Source organism: Malaya genurostris, chromosome 2 (genome assembly GCF_030247185.1).
Source record: "Malaya genurostris strain Urasoe2022 chromosome 2, Malgen_1.1, whole genome shotgun sequence".
Lineage (NCBI taxonomy): Eukaryota > Metazoa > Arthropoda > Insecta > Diptera > Culicidae > Malaya > Malaya genurostris.
The window spans coordinates 260,500,611-260,523,373 of record NC_080571.1 but is presented as its reverse complement, the minus strand read 5'-3'; the positions used below and the strand labels follow the sequence as shown (position 1 = coordinate 260,523,373).

The following is a 22,763-nucleotide window of genomic DNA, read 5'->3' as shown; positions in this document are numbered from 1 at the left end:
ACTCATGGAGTGATCTATGTTTCCAACAGCCATAGAACCTCCTTTGTATCAAAAGATTGTTCACATCCAAATGATATACAAATCATAAACTTAAATAATATATCGAATAAACCATTTTCACTTACAAGTTAACACTAATTCTAAAACTTATTTGACCAGTGAATTGTAAAAAAATGGTTTAACTGCATTACGATATAGATGGAAATCGAAAACATTGAAGCAGTTAGGGGCTGTCCATAAAAGACGTCACGCCGCAAGGGGGAGGGGGTGTTTCACAAAACGTGACCTTTTGTGACAGGGGAAAAGGGGGAGGGTTGTTGGAATGTGACGTCCAATATTTTGAATGAGCGCATTTCTGAAACACCTAATTATATTACTGCTTTGCCCTATTTCCTGAAAAAAATCTTCACAATAAACGTTTACACTCTAAAGAAAAACATGTATTTGTTTATGTAAAAGCTTCTTCTTGTAAATTCGGAAATAATTTATGCAGGAAATCATTTCTGTTGTGATCAGCAAAAGTGCACGGGAGGCGAGTGAATTAGCGAAATTAATAAATTGGCCTAATATGAGTAAAAAAATATGCCTTCAAACGGTTTAATTTAAGTTTTTCTCTGACAATTTTAGTCAATGTATATAAGTTTGGGTGCAAAAATCGCTTGGAACTATGGATTTTTCAACTTTCGGAAATCTTATGATAGGTAATAGCAGATGTGGAATATAAACCACACAAAGAATGAAAGAATTTCAAAAAGTTTGTTTGGTCGGTCGCATCGAAATTTCAGGCTTCTTGACGTATTTAAAATTCATTCAGCAATACCATGTTGGCGAAGTAATATCAATAAAACCAGCAAATAACATTAACATATATACTGTGATTATCAATAATTATAATGATAAGAAAAACATGTTCAATCATAAAGCATGTTATGCAGCTGATTAATTTACCCTGTTTAGCTTGAATATCATACACAGAAGCAACAGCCCGGGTAGAAGTGATTTGCAAACCAATGATGAAAACCAAACATCGCAACGGTAGAAAGTAACATTATTTAGTTTGAAGTAACAGTTGAAATATCAAAAATCATTTCAAAATCTGCATGAGATAATAGCAACAAAATATAAAATTCTACCATTGTAACTTCAAAGCAAGAGCAAAACATTTATAGAAGACGAATTTTTCAGTAATTTGATTTTCTAGCTTTGAGAATAGTATATCATAAGAATTTCTCTAATCTTATTCTGATTTAGTATATTCAATTGTATTCCATTCGAAAAAGTAACCACTGGATCAATTGTACTTAATGAAATTGGTATGCCTCATCAATAACGAAATAAGATATAATAACAAATCTTGATGCCAAATAGATTTTGTCTAATCTACCAAGGAGATTCCTTCGATTAAATATCACGAAAATATGAAGTATTGCTATGACAGCACAGGAACATCAAAACAAGATATGATGGTAATATTTGTTATTATTTTGATTTTCGTTTACAATTCACATCTACCCGGGAGGAGTGCAAGTTTGCAAGGGCAATTCAAACGCAGCGCCTGTTGTGTGCTCAAACCCTGTGCTCCTGTTACTTCCATAAATCAATTCCATGTCAAAAAGTGTTTTATTGAGTTTAATCAAAATAGTGCATCATCATAAACATCATCATCATCAGCATCAACCAGCTGGAAGTAAAACAAAGTCTTTTGTCGCTCTAATAACTATGTGGTGTGAAATACTTTTCTAAACTAATTTTGCATGGAGCATTGCTATTGCGTAGAGAATGCTGTCAAATTAACAATATCCATGTGATTATGATCCAAACTTATTATTTTCTTGAAATTTCCATCTAGCATTTATTTCTCTTAATCTAGTATTCAGTTTATTGCGAAATCGAACACGGGATGCATCAAATGAGAATATTTGTTGAAACTACGTAAACCGTAACGTAACGAAACTGGCATTTTCCCCAACTCTGTTGATATGGAGTGTTAATAGAGCATTTCCCAAAAATACAAAATTGACAATGTTCCATGATTTTGCAAAAGTCTCATTGACACGCGTAATCCTTAGTTATAAATTTCTGTAGCATTGCTGTTGTAATCAATTTTCACACCCCTTAGCGTGGGATCAACTATTTCAGACGTAGATCATGTCATGTCTTATCTTGATCATATGTGATTTTCCTCCACCAAGATCAAAGTTGATCGAATCATCCAATGATTGAACTTACGTGAATCAAGATCAATTTTAGCTCAAAATCACTCCCGATTTTGTGTGACGGAAGATCCGTACCGATTTTGATCGATGTGATTTAAAGATCACTGATCACTGATCAGAAGTGATCTTAATTGGGAAAGATTTCAAGCGATCTTATTCGGCAGTGATCACGGTTTGATGAGGTTTTGAACTTTATTTTCTCAGCCCTGTATGCTACACTACGGAAATATTATTCCTTAGCCAAAGAAATAATATATCTGTGTACCCCTAGGAGAATGAAAACAGTTGATTTAAATGTTTCATCAATTCCAATCAAACACTTTTGTTAAATTATATAATTAATATTAATAACATAATTTCGATGGTTTTTTAGATTTAGAGATATTGTTCAATCTAATGACAGCATGTAATAAATCGATTTTTCCCTCATGTTTGTATGCTTTGTCATACATATTGAGTATGTATTGAGATGAATTTTATTTATTTTGAATTCGTGACATGTGACATAGGGGAGGTGGGGGGTCTTTGCTGCTGTGAAAATTTGTGACAAAGGGAGGTGAGGAATCAAAAATTGCCAAAAAGGCGTGACGTCTTTTATGGACAGCCCCTTATTAAATGTTCGGTACATGCTAGAAAAGCGTTCATTATAACCGTATTTTTTTTTTGTAATAATCTCAAGAAGGGAATAAAGCGTAAATTGGGACGATTGAAAAATAAATAAACCTCCTGAAAAAATACCCGTTAAGGTGTAAGTATTAAACACATGTTTTCTAGGCGTAGGGGTAAATATGTTGCGTGGAGTTTCTACTGCATTTTGGTGACATAATTATTCGTGGTCTTGATATACGCTTACGATAAACTATCAACTCTGAAGATTGATTTGTGAATAAATGTTGCGGATCTTCATTAGAAATTTCTTCAGAGAATGCAATTATTTTTCACTCACTTCAAGATTTCAACTGCTTTTCATAGCTCTGTGACCTAAGTGAGCTTTATGAAACAACATTGGATTGTTCTGCACTGACAAACTTATCCTCTGATCTAAATTTTTTTTTTTTTTAAAAACCTTTGCATTACTCATATTCCACGATATGAAGAAAAGGAAAGCAGCGCTCATTCGCGAAAATCAAAAGATAAATAGTTGGAATACATTGATAGAGTCTGTTTCGGATAGTGATTCTCTGGGTGAAGTTACCTTCCTACCCGAACACGGTGATTTATTTTTTGAATTAGGGAGCAATTCCGGAAGTACTTTTTATTTCAATATACTTCTTCGTATCAAAGCGATACAATCGATACACAATAAACGAGGTAAAATGTAGTGATATCTAAATTATGAATATCTAGTGCAACTAGACAATGTTTTCTCGTGTACTAAAGGCAAACAGTAAACTATCTTCTTTGACACAATCATTATATTCCTTTAGTCACTTAATGATTGCCAATGATGAATGAGCATGGAGATGAGATAAGTCAACTCTGTTCTGATAGGTGAGTTTCAATGTTTACATTTTGTTCTTGCCACTGTATTCCTTTCTGCACACAAATATAATTACTTTATCCCTCTTCACTCACAAATATTAATACGATATGAAAAAATATTGTTTTACCAATACTTTTACATTTATTTTCCCTGGCTTCTATCCACGGTCCCCATCAGATCAGTTCCGTTCCTCTTTTCAAACACAGGGAAAATGAATGATGTTTTCCAGATATCGAGAAACGTTCCTGAATTGACGGGCCAGTGTGGGCCAATTGGAGAATAACGAGAAACATTGATTATAGCTTTGGATATTTGGTCATTGGATAAGGTGTCATGCGAAAATATATTGCAAAAATGTCGTTGAAATAGCTTACTAATAGGAATTAAAACCAATTTTTTCGGTTTTTTAACGATATCAAACTAACTGGAGATTATAAGAGGAGAAAGAATATGAAATCATAGAGCCATAGTACTCAAGGAAGAGCAAGGATGTGAAGAATAAAGTGCGGAAAAGTGAGACGTGACTAGGGTCATTTAAGTAAGCAGAAGGCTTCTCGTATCTAAACTTTTACCTTCTACCAGAGGAGTCGAACTTAGGCATCTTAGCGATACGAGTTATCCGAGTCTCTGATATGTCAGAAAGTAAAGGCAAAGGTCAATGACCTCTGGTAGAAGGTAAAAGTTTAGATACGAGAAGCCTTCTGCTTACTTAAATGACCCTTGTCACGTCTCACTTTTCCGCACTTTATTCTTCACATCCTTGCTCTTCCTTGAGTACTATGGCTCTATGATTTCATATTCTTTCTCCTCTTATAATCTCCAGTTAGTTTGATATCGTTAAAAAACCGAAAAAAGTAAAAAATTACTGACTGACCAGAAGTCATAAATAAAAAAAAAATTAAAACCAATGTGTTCAGGAGTGCGATCGCATTGAACTACAACCCTGGCATCGTCATCGAGTACAGTCCACTACCTATACAACCAATACAACAAACTTGATTTTTATCGGCATGAGCGTAAACCGAATACTAATCGGACCTGTGATAGTACGCCACGATCGACGGAGATATGGCTGTGATCAACGATCATCAACGAAGAGAGAAATAGCGGAAAACATCGCACAAGAAAGCCGACTACTGCATCGATCGGCGATCGGAGGTATATTTCAGTGCCAGTCCATCAGCAAGGGAAGACAGTTCAATAATATTTTAATTATGTGTTAGCTTAAGTCCAAAAAAAATTACTAGTAGTATAAGCCAAATAAATTTGCATGTCAGTTCATTAGTTAAGTGCAAAATAAACTGTGTTGTGATTTATCTACAATCAACGAGTTTTATCCATGATGTTCTGATGTCCAATAACCAAAATGTACGAGGCTGACTAGGCAGTAACGGCGTACATCACTACACGTCAGCGCAAGTCTACAAGGTGGGTTACGATCGTTTCGGTGTTGGCCAGGACCAAGGAGCCAACACAATGATTCTCCATAGCAAGGAAACATCTGGTTTGGTGGTTCTGATTGATTCCTCTGTTTGTTCACGTGATTCCAGAAACCGTTAGGGTTTATTCTTAGATTATACACGAAGAAGATGGGTTTGAGGTAATATTTTGTTCAGTCGTTTATTGCGGTTGTTAAGGTACATATAATGAGATCGTAATTGGATCGGGGGATTCTTAGGTAATTTAAGTACGTCCTATCATATCAAAACTGTATCTGTCATTGTTACTAGTTAGGTAACTGTGAAGGTGAGTGCAATAGTCAATACGTCTTTTGCAGCAACTTCGCAATCATTGTTTAGTGATGTGATTGAAGCAAATGGTATAGAAAAACTCAAACCCTCAGGACTTCGCCACAAAGCTCAGTTTTCACCGTAACGTTATAAATTTCCGACATGAGAAAGAATAATAATAATTGTTCTTCCAACTGATAATATTTGTCGCGATGTATTTATGTAGAAGATTTGGATATGCTTGGATTATCAGTGTCTACCGTTGCGCAGTGATATGCACATACGCCCTTCGTTCACCCAACTAAATTTTTCACGAAATCCGAGCCCACAGTTTTCACCATGAGCATTTCACACGACTATTCACTATGCACACAGATTACCACCCATTCTTCTTCATCTACTGACACTCTGAATTATTCAAATTGGCAGAATTAACTAAAGTCAACTTTACCTTATCAGGTGTAGCCGCGATACCGAGTCAAGCCGTGCCTGCATTGCTTTGTGTTTAAAGTGGAATGTGCTTCCGCAACTGGCAAATGCCTTGCTCACCGGGCTGGTGTTTGAGAAAGTATGGTTTCTCGTATCACAGGGGTGCGACATCGAGTGGAAACTCTTCACGCCATTTTGAAAGCGTCCCAGTCCCGGAGAATACAGGCTACCGAAAGTGTTACTGTATCTACTGTAGGCACGGAGTACGAGTGTGGAAAATCCTCAACCGCAGTTGCTTCCTCTCGTCTTGAAGGTGACGGCTCTGTGGCACGGCTATAACCCAGGGGTCTTCAAGCGACGGTGACGGTGTGTGTCGCAAAGGTGTGCTGCTATGCTTGCTCGCCTGTCAGCGCCAGTAATGAGCGCCGCTCTATCATCATCGTCTGATGCAATCTGAAGCAATTTTTCATATTTGTCCGCACCGCTAGGTTTGCTAGGTTTCGGTTTCCTCATCGAACGGATAGCTGTGCCCGGATGCTGCCGGGAGTTTGATTATTGTTTGAGTGGTTGTAAGTGTCGCGCCTCCTGAATACGATGTGTATTCAGGGCTGACAACGTGAAGTGTCTTTCATTAGGGATGAAATGTGGCGAAGCTTTGTCGCTCAGTGCCCTGAAGGATCGGTAAATTTAGGTGGGTGTTCCGAACTGAAACTAGGTGAATTTTATCACCATTGAATGGCTTTTTTCAGCTAGTTCGCTGCAAATAATGTACATGAAGTTGAAAAGATACCGGTACAAATTTCGAGTTGATCGTGAAAGAGTTCGTGGGAACTAAAGAACCGCGAAATGTTACGAACAAGCGGTGAATAAACTGAAATATGCTTGGCATTATTTGAGAAAGTGTTACATTTGTAAATAAGACCATTCTAAAGAGATCGAGAGGAGTTCTAGAATTTTGGCATTTTGCATTTGGTAATGACTATAATTCTCCCACACTGAGGGAGAATACATAATACATAAGTTTTGTTAACTGGTCATTTATTGATGTCGGCTTTATAACTCTTATTTTAAATTTTGTTTTAATTTGCTATAATTCTGGGTTATTCTAATTCTGCTCCAATCTTTAACACAAGATTTTTCTGCGGCAGTTCATTAGAAGTAATAACTAAAAAAATAACTTTTAGATACTTATATAACTTCCTAAGTTTTTTGGAATTTACATGACATAAAAGGTGATTTTTGCAGGAAAATTTTTGGCAACACTGTTTTTGACAGATCACGCGTGAGTTGTGTCTTGTGTCACTGTCAAACTTTGGTTCAGTTTGGTCTATAATTTAATCATGAATCGACTTACGAACGAACAATGCTTGCAAATTATTGAATTTTACTATCCACTTTTTAATCAAAAAATGCCGCATTTAGAAGCATTGCAAGAGCAATGCATCCCAAAAAAGTCACTGTTTGGTGTGGATTATGGGCCGGTGGCATCATCGAGCCGTATTTCTTCAAAGGCGGCGATGGATGGAATGGCGAGCGCTACCGTGTGATGATTGACGAAGAATTGAACATGCCTGACATGTGGTTTCAACAAGCCGGTGCCTTCGGTGAACAGTTTATCTCACGTTTTTGGCCCTTTAATTAGCTGCCTAGATCGTGTGATTTAACGTTTTTGGACTATTTCTTGTGGGACCATGTTAAGGCTAATGTCTACTAAGATAATCCAGCAAAGATTGACGCACAAATTGGACCTTGCGCATGGCCCATCTAAAGCGGAGCAGCGGCCAACATTTTCATGGAATTGTGTTTTTAAAATCAATTTTTTTTTCAATCCAAAAGTCACCCTTCATAAATCAATAGTTCTATGAAATACACATCAGTGGAATCGAAAATCTGATTTAAAACCATGACCGATGTCAAGTTAAATTGGAATGAATTTATTCTTCAATGAACAAGACTGAATATTTCAAAAAACGCTTAGTATTGCTTTCAAAGTTTATTGAAAAATGAAGAACTGAAACTTTACTTTTAATTTGCTGCTCCAAACATGTGAATGAAAATTGAAGAAAATTAACACAATATTTTTATCTGTGTATCAAGTCAAAAGATTCGCTAATATCAGATACACAACCGCGGATTAACCGTATTCATATCATTCATTCTTTGGATCGATTTGTTGGTTCTTAAAAGGATCGATTAATAGAACACTTTGGCTGCTCAATAAGTGTAATAGATTCGGTTTGTTTTTTCACTACTTACGCTTTGTTTATTTTTTAGTCATTACAAATAAAGAACAAATACAGTAATTTTGTACCGAGTGTCATATTACAAATTACTTCCCATTGGTCAAGTGCTACGGCAGAAGTGTATTGGAACCCCTTAATGTGATTTTAAACTGCCTTTAATTTATTCAGACTTCTAGTCCACTTGTTTTGATATAAATCGTCAGTAACATTCCTTGAAAAATTCAATATTAGTATTATTCATCTCATACTTGAAATACGTCTCATGTGTAAAGTGCCTATTTGGGTACGAATAATCTCCCCATTCTTATTATTAGTGTTTTATGTAGGAGCGTATATTAAAAAATATTCAGATGTATAGAGTGTAATTGACTGGTTCCGAGAACTGAATATTTGGTAAGATATAAAACATTTAATGCAAACTGAAACATCTTCTTCCTATTCTTCTTCTTCTTCACTTATGGGTGGCGTCACTTTACTGGAGATGACACCGATTGATGGCACAGCAACTAAAGGAGTGTTATGATAAGTAGTTAGCAACATTCAAACAGTTTATTCTGAAATGGCTTAATTTTTTGCAGCGTGTTTTGCGGTAACATGTTTGTTAACATGTCAATAACAGCTGCGCAATCGATTGGTTTCGGTACGGTTTATCGTTTCAATGGTGAGTCGAATTGATCCGGAAACGCGAAAGAAAATTCTGCACACTTGGTGCTCAGAAAGTGGTGTCACATACAACGAAATTGCAAAACGGGTGAAAGTGCACCACACCAGTGTCAAAAATATTATCGGGAAGTTCGGTAAGACCCTTTCCATGAAGAATTTGCCCTGATCCGGTAGGAAAACGGGTCCCAGCCAGCCCGGCCGGGACCTAAAAGTGATTGAGTACATCAGGAAAAACCCATCGACGTCGACGCGGAATTTAGCCAAGCAGTTCAACAAGAGCATCTGAATGATTCAACGGATCAAAGTTCGGAACTCCCTGAAAACGTACAAGAAACAGGAGGGGCCGAAAAAGTCCCTGGTACAGCAAGTTCAGGCCAAAACAAGAGCGCGAAAACTGTATAACCGGATTCTACAGAATAAAGACGGATGCATCCTGATCGACGACGAAACCTACGCCAAGGAAGACTCTCGAGCGCTGCCCGGACCGCAATATTATACGAAATCGGTGTACCAGGATCTTTACGACGCTGACACCACGGTGGCGATGGAAAAGTTTGGGCAGAAGCTGTTGGTCTGGCAAGCAATTTGTACCTGTGGTTTGCGGTCGTCGATTTTCTTCACGAAGGGCACAATTAACGCCAAGGTGTACGAGGAAGAATGTTTGAAGAAGAGAATGCTGCCACTGTACAGAAAGCATAAGGCTCCTCCTCTCTTCTGACAGGATTTTGCTTCAGCCCACTACGCCAACTCCGTTCTACAGTGGTTGTCAAAAAATAATGTAAAATTCGTGGAAAAGGACATTAACCCACCGAACTGCCCGAATCTTCGGCCAATTGAAAGGTATTGGACAATTGTAAAGCGGCACTTTCGGAAGGGAGGCACAGTGTCCCAAAACATGGAGGAGTTAAAAATAAACAGGACAGCTGCCACTAGGAAAGTCACAAAAGTAACTGTGCATAATTTAATGAAGAATGTCAAGTCCAAAGTGCGAGCGTTTCACAGAATGTAGGATTTTCTTCAATAGAATCAGTGAAATGCAGAAAAATGTGTTCACTCGTTGATGGTTTCACCGGAAGAAATGGATTCATAGTTTGAATCCATTTGATGCAAACATTGCGGGGCTAGTCGAAAGAGCAGTGACCCTGAAACCTGATTTGTTCTGTTTACGAAATGGGTCATCGAAATTCGAGTGTATTAACACCTACCTGAGTCCTGAACTGAAGTTATTTGCATGTATAAACAAATCACATAGAAACATCTTTTATTTCTAAACCGTTGCCAGACAGTGGGGCTTTGGATGGGTTAAAGATATTAGGTTATGTGTTCACAATTATGTATGAACATTTGACGATGAGAAAGCTCTTTTCAAAATGAGTGCTGCTCACAGTTAATCAAAAACAACAACGTGTTGATGATTCAGAGCAGCGTTTGGCCATGTTTGTAACTGATCGCCCTTATTCTGAATAACGTCGTATCGTTTTTTCCCTCGTATTTCATTTGTATTCCCCATAACGCTAGCAAAATCAAAGGTAGCTATGATTCGATCGAACCACATTCGATCGAAAAATCAATACGTCGTTATTCAGAATAAGGGCGAATAAATCAGATTTTTTGCGTCGATAAGTGACAATGGATAAAACATGGATCCATAAGTTTACTTTGAAATCAAAACGATCATCATCTGACTGGACTGCTACTGGAAATCTATTCACGAAGTTTCTTCAGTTAACTGGCTTGAGTATTTTTGGATGCACATGGTATAATCTACATCGACTATCTTGAGAAATGTGAAACTATCAAAAGCGAATAGTACATAGCATTGATGGATTGTTTAAATGCAAAAATCAAGTAAATACAACCTCATATGTCGAAGAAAAAAACACTTTTTTATCAAGACAATGCATCGACTCACAAGTCGATGGCAACTTTTGTTAAATTGAACGAATTACACTTGGAATTGTTTCCTGATCCACCGTATAGTCCAGATTTGATCCCCAGCTACTACTGTTCACAAATGCTCGCTGGTTAAACATTCAACTTAGATGAAAAAGCATTTGCTGAATGTCAAACCGATTTTGAGCCAAACAACAAATCCTTCTACAATCACGGCATCGGTAAAATTAGAGAAGCGTTTGAATAATTGTCCCGGTTTGACGGTTCAATGCATAGGGCACTGGTCTTACAAACCAGTTGTCGTATGTTCGAACCCCGACCTGGAAGAATTCATTCGTAGCACCAGCCATGCAATGGTTCTGTACACTCTGAATTGGCTACGAAGTCTGTTGAAACAGAAGGTCAAATTTCACTACAGGAATATAATACCAAGGCTTTACTTTTTTGGAATGATTGTGTTGCTTTTGAAGGAGATTACATTGTTGAATAAAATCAATTTTTGGCAAAAAAATATGTGTTTCTTAGTCAGTCACAAGACTTGTTGAGTGATGGATCCATCAGCAAGATCTGATCGATTTTGACTTATTGAAAACAACCTAAATCAAGCTTAGGCGTACTGCGATGTTAGTTTTGCATGACATACTTTTGGGTAATTGAAAATGTCCAATTGGGTGCTGCACAATCGTCAATAGCTAGAAGTGTTTAGTTTCTTCTTTCATTCCAAAAAAATTATTTCTAAAACAAGTTGATAGCTCCAGAAAGTATCAGAAGGTGCTGCTGTATGCGAGACAATAAATCGTGAGTAATTCCATTGTTTGAAAGACTCAGAATTTCGATGGTGACAATAGTCCATGGGAAAGAAGACGCTGACACCTGGGTAGAAACGAAGACACTGGGTTCCTTACAATTTGATACCAATCATAAAGGATGCTCAATAGCAGTAGTAGCATCGAAGAATTAATCATGTTATCAGCCAGACCAGCATTGGAATGTAATATTTTGTTTTTGCTCTGCCTCTAGCAACTAAAGATAATTTTTTTTCAAAATTCTCGGCCATGGAGATTCAAAAATTGAGCATAGTACTCGAAGAATACAGAAAGGAAAATTGCTCCTAGCACAGCCATTTGCAGCGAACACGCGAATTTGAATTTGCACGCGAATGATCTGAGCAAAAGGTGTTTTGCATTGTCATAGACGAAACAACGCATCTAAGCTGCAGAACGTTCCCTGAACAATTACATCACAGTATGGACCACGAAATGGATGTCCGAGATTCTATGATACAGAAAAACTCGATGCTTTAAGAATTATTCAGGTATCAGGTGTACAACTTTGCTTCCGCCGTTTTCCGATGGGTGGCTGAGGCTGGTTTAAATACATAGATGATAATGCCTTTGAAGTGAGTGTGTACAGTGCCTAACGAATTGTCATCGCCGTTTCAGTGACAAGTGTTCTTGTTTTCGTATTATTCACGCTCGAAAATGTCTCGCCATTTGCGGGAAGTTTTACTTTTCTGTTACAATTCGAATAAAATGCAACTGAAGCGCATCGAATGCTTTCAGAAACTTACGGTGATGCTGCTCTGAGTAAAACGTGCCGGGAGTTCTTTTAAACGTTTTAAAAATGGTGATTTCGATGTCGAAGACAAACATGATGGTGGAAGATGAAAAACCTTCAAAGATGAATAACAATTTACTACGAGCTCTTAAAACCAGGTGAAACCATCACAGGAGATCGCTACCGAACGCAACTGATGCGCCTTAGTCGCGCACTAAAAGAAAAGCGGCCACAGTATCAAGAGCGACATGGCAAAGTCATCCTCCAACACGACAATGCTCGGCCTGCCTCACGTCGCAAAAGTGGTCAAAGAGTACCTGGAAACGCTGAAATGAGAAGTCTTGCCCCACACGCTGTATTCCCCAGATATCGCCCCTTCTGACTTCCACCTATTCCGTTCGATAGCACACGGCCTGGCAGATCAACATTTTCAATCCTTCGAAGAGTTGGAAGAATGGATTGCTTCATGGATAGCGTCAAAAAAGGACTCCTTTTTTTGAGCCGGGATCTGAAAATTTCCGGAAAGATGGGAGAAAGTTGCCGCTAGCGACGGACAATACTTTGAATAATATATCTGTAAGCACTTTTTCGCAATAAAGCTTTAAATTTTGGAAAAAACGGCGGAAGCAAATTTGTACACCTAATACATGTAATAATTGTAGATATAGCAAGCAAATAAACAATTCATGGAAATATAAAAAATGGTGTTATAATTAAATATCCAAGTTTCTCAAGAAAAGCTACTTTTAGAAGAAAGGATATCATGAACAAATTTATTGCCTTTAACCTGTAGAATAATATTGTACTGTTTAAATGATTATCTTTCAACGAGAAATTGAAATTTCGAATATATCTGTAAATTGTTTTAGCTGTAACTTCTTCATTTTTCAAAAGGCACGGATGGGATAGCCATCAATCAGTAGGTTTTAATAAGAGCTTTAAAATAAAAATTATCAAAACAAATTAAAACCATGCCTTTTTTTATTTAACGTTTTTGGATTATTTTGTAATTATTGATATTTTTTTCAGTTTATATTTTTTTAGAGTGCGCTATCGATTCCCTATTACTTCTTCCTGAACGCCGTTTTTGTACAATTAACGGTTTCCGAGTTACAACGATTTGAAAAAGGCAATTTTTGTGAAATGCAAAAATACATACGCCCTTTTTAAAAATCAGTCGTGAGTCGGATTGACCTCTCAATCGGTCCAAAACTTATGGTTTGCCATACTGAAGCCATGTACAAAGTTTCATCCAAATCGGAGAAGGTCTATTCTGATTTTGTCACTTTTTCATCTACTCATTCCTGGAATTGCTCAGTAATCAATAATTCACGAATGAAACTAATGGCGTTTTCATTGAAAAACACTGGTGGCGTGGATTGCTCTGGTTCTGCACTTTCGAGCAGAAGTCGCAATGAAACACCATCAGAATGTTGCATTTCTGCTCGAAAGTGCAAAACCAGAGCAATCCACGCCACCAGTGTTTGTCAATCAAAAACGGCATAGGCAAGCTACATTCGACGCAATAGCCAATTGCGAATCTATTGAATCAGAGGGACTAGTTCCATAGTGTAGTCACGAAATCCAATAATATCGCGTGGACAGGTATCTACTGGAGCAATTTCTAAAGAACAATTGTATGCCCCATTCAATCGGACGAGCTCTTCAAATGATTGCAAATCAATAGTAAGTTTGAAGTTCTTAATAATGAACATTGCTAGGCAAGCATTCTGTAGCTACAGACTAAAATTTTACGTAGCTTCTGTTCATTAAACGATATGCCTTTCTTTATACTCCGATCACTGATCACAGTAAAGATGATTCAAACTGTTAAGTAAAGATCAATTTGTAAATTTCAAGTTTTTTTCGTGAAAATTGAAACGGAAGGTCTTATGAACTGGACGTTCTTATTTTTCTAAATGAAGCAATTGTTGACACCACTACTTTCCCACTATCAAACAACTATAGCAGAGATAATTAGAAATTCTCCGTCATCTTCTTGGCAGAACGGAACACACTGCATAATTCATACTCAGTGCAAAAAGCGCCATTGGACTTGATGCAATTATCGAGACCGCCCTAGACCCGACCGAAGACTGAAACTCATACGTAAACCAATGACCCGGTCCAAAAGTATGCTCCCAACTCACCAGGGGGTGCCTTGAAGCACTTATAGATCATTATTGATTCATGTTTGCTCCCTTTTCGATAACGAAACATTCTCAGAATACTCACGTCGACATTAGGTCCGCCTCGCCAGTTCGCTTTCTCCTAATGGTTGTTCGGTTAGCCGTCCGAGCGGTTCGAATATCCGTCTCCCAGAATCTGCAATGGAACGCAAAAAAAAAATGTTATGAAATAAAATGCATATAAAATACTTCTGCTATATTCCCTCCCCGGTGATATCGGAGAAGCTTGTTTGTATAACCTTGTGTGTGAGTGAACACCGGGGAAAAGGATTCCAAATCATAGCACAGAGAGAAACCGGCAACAGGTAGTTGGCCGGGTTTTACAGTCTCGCCGTGATTTTGAATCACCCCCTTTTCCGTTCGTTGGATTGGTTCATAACCCGCATTTTGTGTGCGAAAACGGCCGATAAACCTGTCCTGCCAGCATTCACTTCAAAGAGAAACTCCAACGTATTCGGCATTTGCTGAGAGTTGATCGAAAAATCGAGTGGAAAAAAACACTTTTCTTCTGCAGTTCAATTCAAAAGTGGATGTTGACAGTTGGTTTACAATTCGATTAATTAGTGCATAGCAGTTCGAATTCTACTGGTTTTATAATTTAGCAGTACAGCAGTATTAGTAGTTTCATATATGTCGATAAACATTATGAAATTGTACTATCTTAAAATTGCAGTTTATCTTTGCTTTCTTCTGCTTTAAATTATCAACGACGAAGAGAGAAAATAGGTGTGGAAAACCTTGCGATAGATAGGCATAGTATAGAGGCACAGTTGTGTACGTTGTTTAGGATATGAGGAATTAGGAAAATTCCACTTAGCTACCAACCAAACTCAGCGTACATGTGAGGTGCGCTATTTGAAACTTCTACGATTGACCATGTTTTTTCCATGACGATTGACCATGTTTTTCCTGCTACGGATGTTGGTTCCTGAAGCAAACGCTTTTTGTTGTGGTGGCATTGTTGTCAACAGTATGTTAAGCTGCGTTCATACCATTTTGATGCGAATATGAAAATGAATTTTTGTCAGATACTCGAAATCATACATTTTTTATCCGGAACAGAAAACTCTAAAGTCGAAGTATTTGTGTACTATTTTTAAATGGAAATACAACCGAAGTTCGTTAAAATTCCATTAAATTTATTATAAAAATAATTCTAGTTTTGTGTATTCCATACAATCCGTACTTTGGCTTTTCTTTGAATAAGAAACTAAGTCTTCTTTGTTGCAGATAGATTCTTACGAAATTGTTTACTGCTGTTGGTGCTACCGCATGAAGAAAGATAATGTCAAATGTCTGTGTGTGTATGTATGTGTATATGTAACAAAAATGTGCACTAGATTTTCTCAGAGACGGATGAACCGATTTTTACAAACTTAGATTCAAGTGAAAGGTCTCTTGGTCCCATACGTTGCTATTGAATTTTACCAGGATCAGACTTCCGGCTCGGAAGTAACTCGGTAAACTGTGCAAACAAATGAAAAAAGAGCGCACTCGTTTTTGTCAGAGATCGCTTAACCGATTTTCTTCAACGAAGATTCAAATTAAATGTCTTATGGTCCAATAACACATGGATCAATAAGTCACGAGACTAAAGCAGAGATGACGCTCGTAGTAAACCAGTAACCACGTCTTTCTAGAGCACTAACCTTTGCTTGAAACGGGTCAAAATTTTAAGTCGATCCGACCAGAAACAGCTGAGTTATCGAAGTTGGAGTAAAGTCGTTTTGTTGTTTGTTTAAAAAATGGAAAAAACCGAGTATCGTGTTTTGATAAAACATTGTTTTTTAATCGGTAAAAAAAACCGTGCAAGCGAAACAATGGATTGAAAAATGTTATCCGGACTCTTGTCCATCAAAAGCAACGATTTGTCGGTGGTTCGCCGAGTTTAAACGTGGTCGTACCGACACAAATGACGCGGAACACTCGGGTAGACCTGTGGAAACCGTTACACCGGAAAATGTGAGTGAAGTGACAAAAATTGTAATGAAAGATCGTAAAGTGAAGCTCCGTGAGATTGCTGAGATGACACAGATATCATATGGAAGTGTATTTACTATCCTTCATGAAAAATTGAGCATGAAAAAGGTTTTTTCCAAGTGGGTGCCGCGATTGCTTTCGATGGAACAAAATGCACCCTGCCACAAGTCAATGAAAACAATGGCGAAATTGAACGAATTGGGCTTTGATCTGCTTCCCCACCCCCCATACTCGCCAGATTTAGTCCCTAGTGACTACTGGCTCTTTGCTGATCTTAAAAAATGCTCCAAGGAAAAAGATTTGGCTCAAATGAGGAGGTCATCGCTGAAACTGAAGCTTATTTTGAAGCGAAAGATAATTTTTTTTATAAACATGGTATTGAAAAATTGGAAAAACGTTGGAACCATTATATCACCCTAAAAGGTGATTATGTTGATGAATAAAAAAACATTTTGCAAAAAAAAGTTGTTTCCATTGTTAGTTTCGGGACTTATTGATCCATGTATAATTTCTTCTTCCCCATTAAACATTATAAGTAGGTTTACAATTTTCGCTACGAAAAATTACAGAATTTCGGGGGCAAATGACAGTGTGTGATCGTGTGAGTAAGCTTATGTGTGTATGGCTCGTAACTATGATTCTCTCGAAATCAACGATTTTCAGAACCCAACGATATTGGTATGATTATGAAATACTAATTTGTTTGATACCATCGATTCGAGTAGATAAAATTATATATTGAGGATATTTGATGATCGTTGTTATCCATGCCATTATCAAGATCTCCTCAAACAGAAACGACAGTTTCGTATGCATAAGTTCTCCGTTTTAATAGGAATTTTGCTCTTCAAACCAGAATCAGTATTGATGCGTTTTGCTCAATTGTTCAGTGTTTCACTGTTAAACGTTAAGCGTTTGCTAAACAAACCTGCAAATATTGAAGTAATATACGAAGATATGGTAAGTAAGACTTGATGGACAGTATATCACTATTCCACGCATTAATGTCCCATGAGTACACACAAAAAAAATTACAGGTGATTTAGTCCCTCATACGATCATACGATGTAATTCATAAAGACCTAATTTGACAGTTGACGAATAATTTCATTTGTTATGACTTTTGTTAGATTAGCATGAATTTTACTGGTTTCGTCTGTAACTTGTATTAAATGCCCCTTAACCAGCGAAGCAGATGTGTGTTTCTGTGGCTCAATCGATTAACAGACATACTTTGTGATCCAATGATTCCCGGTTCAAGTCGCGGTGGTCGCTATCTGGATTCATTCTTTTTTTCGTTTCAGTGAATTTAATGTCATGGAACTTAAGACACAATATTGAATGTTCTTGTACGTAAATTTGCATGAACTACGACGCTCTATTTATGTGAATCTAACTAGATGTAAAATCACAGGGTTTTTTTTAGAAGTGTGTATAGAAATTCGGAACGGAACATTGATTACCCCTAAATATAAGTCAAGTTGGTTCGTTGAAAAAGACTAGGAACAAAGGTGCGAAATGAAAGCTTCCAATCGATACCGACATTGAAACAATCCAGTTTCATTACGTACTATCGCAGAAGTAGTTCAAAACTAGTTATGAACTCAAATGAATTAAGCACCAAAAACAAAATGATCCGCAATTTCACTTTCGAGTGTTTGTGGAAATTGTTCGATAAGTTGTTAGTTTGTTTCCACTGTTACGAATAAAGAATCCTCAACGGAAGAATCTAAACTGTTTCGTTCGTAACGGAGGGGGCGGACTGAAAAAAAACTTCATTCTGCTTCGTTCAACAGAAAGAGAAGAATCCCGTTAGTCATCTATGGGGCATCGGGTGAGAAATTGAAAACGAAATGTATAGCGACTACTGATGGTACAAGAAAAAATAGCAAAGCTTCATGTTGAAATATTATTTCAATAAATCGATTTCCCGTCGGTAAGTACAATAAAAGGATTGAAGTAGAAAAAGTTGCGCACTTTTATAACCTGACCCGGGTGGTTGAAGTTTTTCTCCCCCCCGTTTGGGTCCGATGTCAGGAGAATAAGGACGACATTTGAATAGGGTTTTTATGATTTCATAACTTAACAGGATGTATTTGCGTATGGCAGCAGCAAATGGTATTCCAACTCTTTGATATAATGTTGGGATCTTTTTGTACCGGTTAACGAGCTTCAAAGAAGACTATTAAGCCAAACGAGTTTATCGACCATTCCAATGTCTGTTAGAGTCCTAATCTGATCCAGGGGAGTTTGTTTCGAGGAAATACTGCATTACTCCAGGCAAAATCTTTCCCTCTTCAGTTGGTGAAACTTGGTTCCAAACAACTTTGATTTATAAATTGAAACAATCGGTTTGCTTGCATCATCAATATTTTACGATTCTGATTTTACTTAAACTCCGGTAGTTTCCGAATAAAACCAGATGAAACAAAAAAAATATTGCTCATTCTGTTTCATGACACTGTGGCTCCACTCGAGCTTTAGGGATCCAATTCCTTTCATTCCGTAGTTTGTGTAATTTCGATGTGACAAACGGATGACTAAAGTTTTCCAATTTACTTACATTAGCAACCTTAAAGAACGAATCAAACCAGAAGAGACGAATGAAAATTCGCTGGAATGAGATTAGACTTTGTTTCCGTTGGAAGCAAATGAAAACCATAACTCAGAACTGCCGGCTTTCACCCGCAATGGAAACAGCTCTGAAATGTGTTTTCTTTCTCAAACCTCAACCTCAACCGTCGTGTGAAGAGTTTTCTTTTGATTTTCTGGTACACCAACTAAGCGCAAATTAGTCACGGCATCAATAAGACGGGCGTTGGTGGTGGTGGTGGTGGTTGTGGTGGTGGTGGTGACGTTACCAGGAACTTGGAACGCCTAAACAACGCGGGTTGTCATAATCGGCCACGAAGTTGGTAAAATTAAATGCGACGTAAATTATCAACCAAGGAAAAATTTGTAACAAAAGGTATGCTTTGAATGAAGTATCAGGTTAGCGGATGGTGATGAATTGTTACAGCCGTTTGTTGACTTTTGATCGTAGAAACTTTTTGGCTTCTGCTACATTTCCGACGTAACTTTGGCTTGTGTTTTGTTAGTACATTCATTATACCTAACTTTTTTTTTCCAACACTCAATGTGACATGTTTATCGAATATATTGTTTGCTGTAAATACCATTCTGCAGATGGAACGGAATCTGAGATGAAAATGATTCACTATACGAGTATAGTAGATTTGTTTTACAAAAAAAAATTATCGATTTGCGACTGAATAAATGAGCAGCTGTAGTTCATTCAGGAAAAAGATAGATGATTAATAAAGACTGTTCCAGATAGTATGTTCGCAACCAAAAACCGCTGCCATTTCGCAATGGTTCAGAATCATTAAATGGAATATTAAATGGAAAACAAATACACTGAAAGCAAAATAAATGATTTGGGTTTTATTTGATCTCATTATTATTTCGCTAAGCTTTACAAATCTGGCAAAAGTGTTCAACTTTCTCCAGTGTATATTTTATTAGTGTACCAACCACACAATTCGAAAAAAAACTCCTAACTCTACATCTTCTGAGATGCACATAAGTGGAGCGTCGTATTTCACACAAATTTATAATCAAGAGCATGCAAAATTATGTGGAAAATTGCATGACTCGAATTCGAATAAAAAAATTGAAAAATTAAGTAGTTATGAATTCTATCGCTTGTAGAATTATGTCATCTGTAGAATTCATATATTTTGGGTAATTATTCTTAGACACAATTTTTTTTACAGTTTACAATTTCCGAGTTACAAAAATTCGAAACAGATGCATTCAATAATTTTAAAAAAATATATCAAAAGTAATTTTTTTAGAAATTATAAATAAACGTTTTTACAGTAATCATTAGTTCTGCTTGAACTATACAGCTTGATTCCTAAATTCCTAATTTTTTGCTAAAATAGTAACTCCCTCTCCGTGTAAAAAAAGTGTAGGAAATTAATTCAAACGGAACAATTAACTTTCAATTTCATTTGTGAAATATAAAGTTTCCTAGCCAAAAGCAATAATGTGCATAGGGTCGACCATAAAATTCTTAGTGATCCGCAAAAGAGATAAAACACTTCTGTACGGAAAATTCAATTCTCATACCATAGAATATAGTTTTTTTTTTCGGAGAAAGCGCTGTCGTTTACGAGCCGGCTATAGCCATAAGATCACTGCTGAGATCATCAAATAGATGATGACGCTGAGCTACCCCGTAGGCAGGAAAATAGACAGAGAACAAAATCTCAAAATCGGTGGCTGGCGGCAAGGCAGAACAGCGAGGATAGGCTTTTGACGCGGTGTGTGTGTTTGTTTTCCGTTGACTGTGTTACCATAGAGATAGGACTATAATCGAATGCTGTGGTGGCCATGTAAAGCAAAGCATGCTTGGTTAATCTAGTCAATTGAGGTTTCTATTCATGTGTTTTCATATGCAGGGTAGTTTGATTGGCAAAACAATTTCACCGGTTGGGAGCTAGCTATGGGTTCGAGCCCGTCTCTGCGATAATATTTTTGCGGTTTTCACATGTCATTCTTCCCCGTTAGATCCTGATCAAATTTAAAACTAGTTCTAGACGGCTCTACGTCTTAAAAAGACTCAAACAAATCGTTGTAGAGCAATTAGGATTAGCGATTTTTTTTAATATCGTAGTCTACTATATTTGGTAATCAAATATACGTTTCAATGTTATTGAAATAATACCGGTGGAAGTACTATCAGAGATGAACAGAGAAACTTGGTACATTTCGCACAAATTGTACTACTTCGTTTCGTTTTTAAGCGGATTGTTATTGAAAAATTAATCTATATATATATATATATATATATATATATATATATATATATATATATATATATATATATATATATATATATATATATATATATATATATATATATATATATATATATATATATATATATAAATTCAGATATCATTCTTTGTAATCGCATCACGTAAGAACGGATGGATGGATTAACATGATTCTTTTTTTGTTTGATCAAAAAAATTAGGAAAACTTGCCGGAAAAGTGGGAAAAATCCATAAAGTTGCTTTGTATGGACAATGGAATTTTCCGTTGAAAAAGTCTCCAATGCTTGCTAGATCTACGATTGATGTTTGGCCAAGGGGAGAGTCGCTTAGCACAAACTATATTGTGCCTCTAAAAAACACGTGATATACTGTGAGTCTAAGTGTGCCATGCTGTGCCCCATGAAACAGCTACTTGTCAAAACTGAGCCCTTTGTGTGCCGCAACTGTGCAACTGTATTAAAACGGAAGTGCCAATATTGATAAATGCACCAACGCATTGTGTAAATGTGTGATTGGCACTTTGTTCTAAGTGTCCTCCACTTGTGTTTGGCGCGCAACGAGTTGCATAAGTGTTTGGACGTCGAAGAAAAGAATACTAGATCGTAGTCATCGTTGGTTCATCGTAAGCGCGAGTTTAACGAATCAGAAATTTTTTGATTGAATCAATGAAAAGATTGTTCTGTAGAAGCGCTAATGTCAAACTAATAGATTTTCCTTACTTTCTAACGATTTAGCTCACATAATAAGTGGCCATTAGATATCAATGTTCAATATGATCACATAATGGATTTATACTACCATTTTATATTTCATATTTTGAGAGGAATGTTCAAATTGGCAAGATAAATATCAAATTAAAATTTAAGCGACGTCTCTCTAAGCAACCAAAAGTTCCGTGTGGGGTTTCAGGAGAGGGTTCAAAAGAAGGGGGCAGACGTTCAAGAGGGAGGGGGTTCAAGGGGGGTGGAGATTCAAGGGTGGAGAAGGCGCACAAATTTGAAGGAAAAGTCAAGTTATTTACACTTTTATATAATAGGTACTCTATTGTTCATGAAACTTAATGCTGATAAATCTTCCTTTGGGTGGGGGAGATGGGGCGTAAGTGTTAAAATTCCTAAACCCCCCCCCCCCCCAGCACACGGGCCTGGTACCTAAACAATATCTACTTTATTAGAGCTCTAAAGTACGCGTGGCACTTTTTGGCAACTTGAATATACATAACAAGTTCTGAGAAAACTTTCTCGGTGCTTAAAATCTGTACAAGGAACTGCTTCAAAGTTTATTCTGTTGCGTCGGGTTAACATTCAAGTTTGATGGCGTTTTTCATTGAAAAACACTGGTGGCGTGGATTGCTTTGGTTTTGCACTTTCGATCAGAAATGGCAATAAAACACCGTCAGAATACTGCATTTCTGCTCGAAAGTGCAAAATCAGAGCAGTCCACGCCATCACGCGAATGTGTGTCGAATTCCGTTGATTGTAAGTTAAGTAATCAGAAAAATAATGGAGATAAACGTTAACTACTTAGTCGTTTGAC

General features: G+C 37.1%; 2 protein-coding genes across 2 annotated transcripts in view; one reads left to right on the top strand and one right to left on the bottom strand.

The window, feature by feature from the left end:
• Positions 1–22,763, top strand: part of LOC131429205 (uncharacterized) — a 443,882-nt gene that overhangs the window by 93,279 nt on the left and 327,840 nt on the right. The gene's annotated exons all lie outside the window — the stretch shown is intronic.
• LOC131429711 (uncharacterized) overlaps positions 1–22,763 on the bottom strand; it is a 128,957-nt gene that overhangs the window by 31,492 nt on the left and 74,702 nt on the right. The window contains exon 11 of the mRNA XM_058594024.1: positions 14,450–14,539. Within this exon, the coding sequence (XP_058450007.1) occupies positions 14,450–14,539 (90 nt within the window). The remainder of the gene's footprint in view (positions 1–14,449; positions 14,540–22,763) is intronic.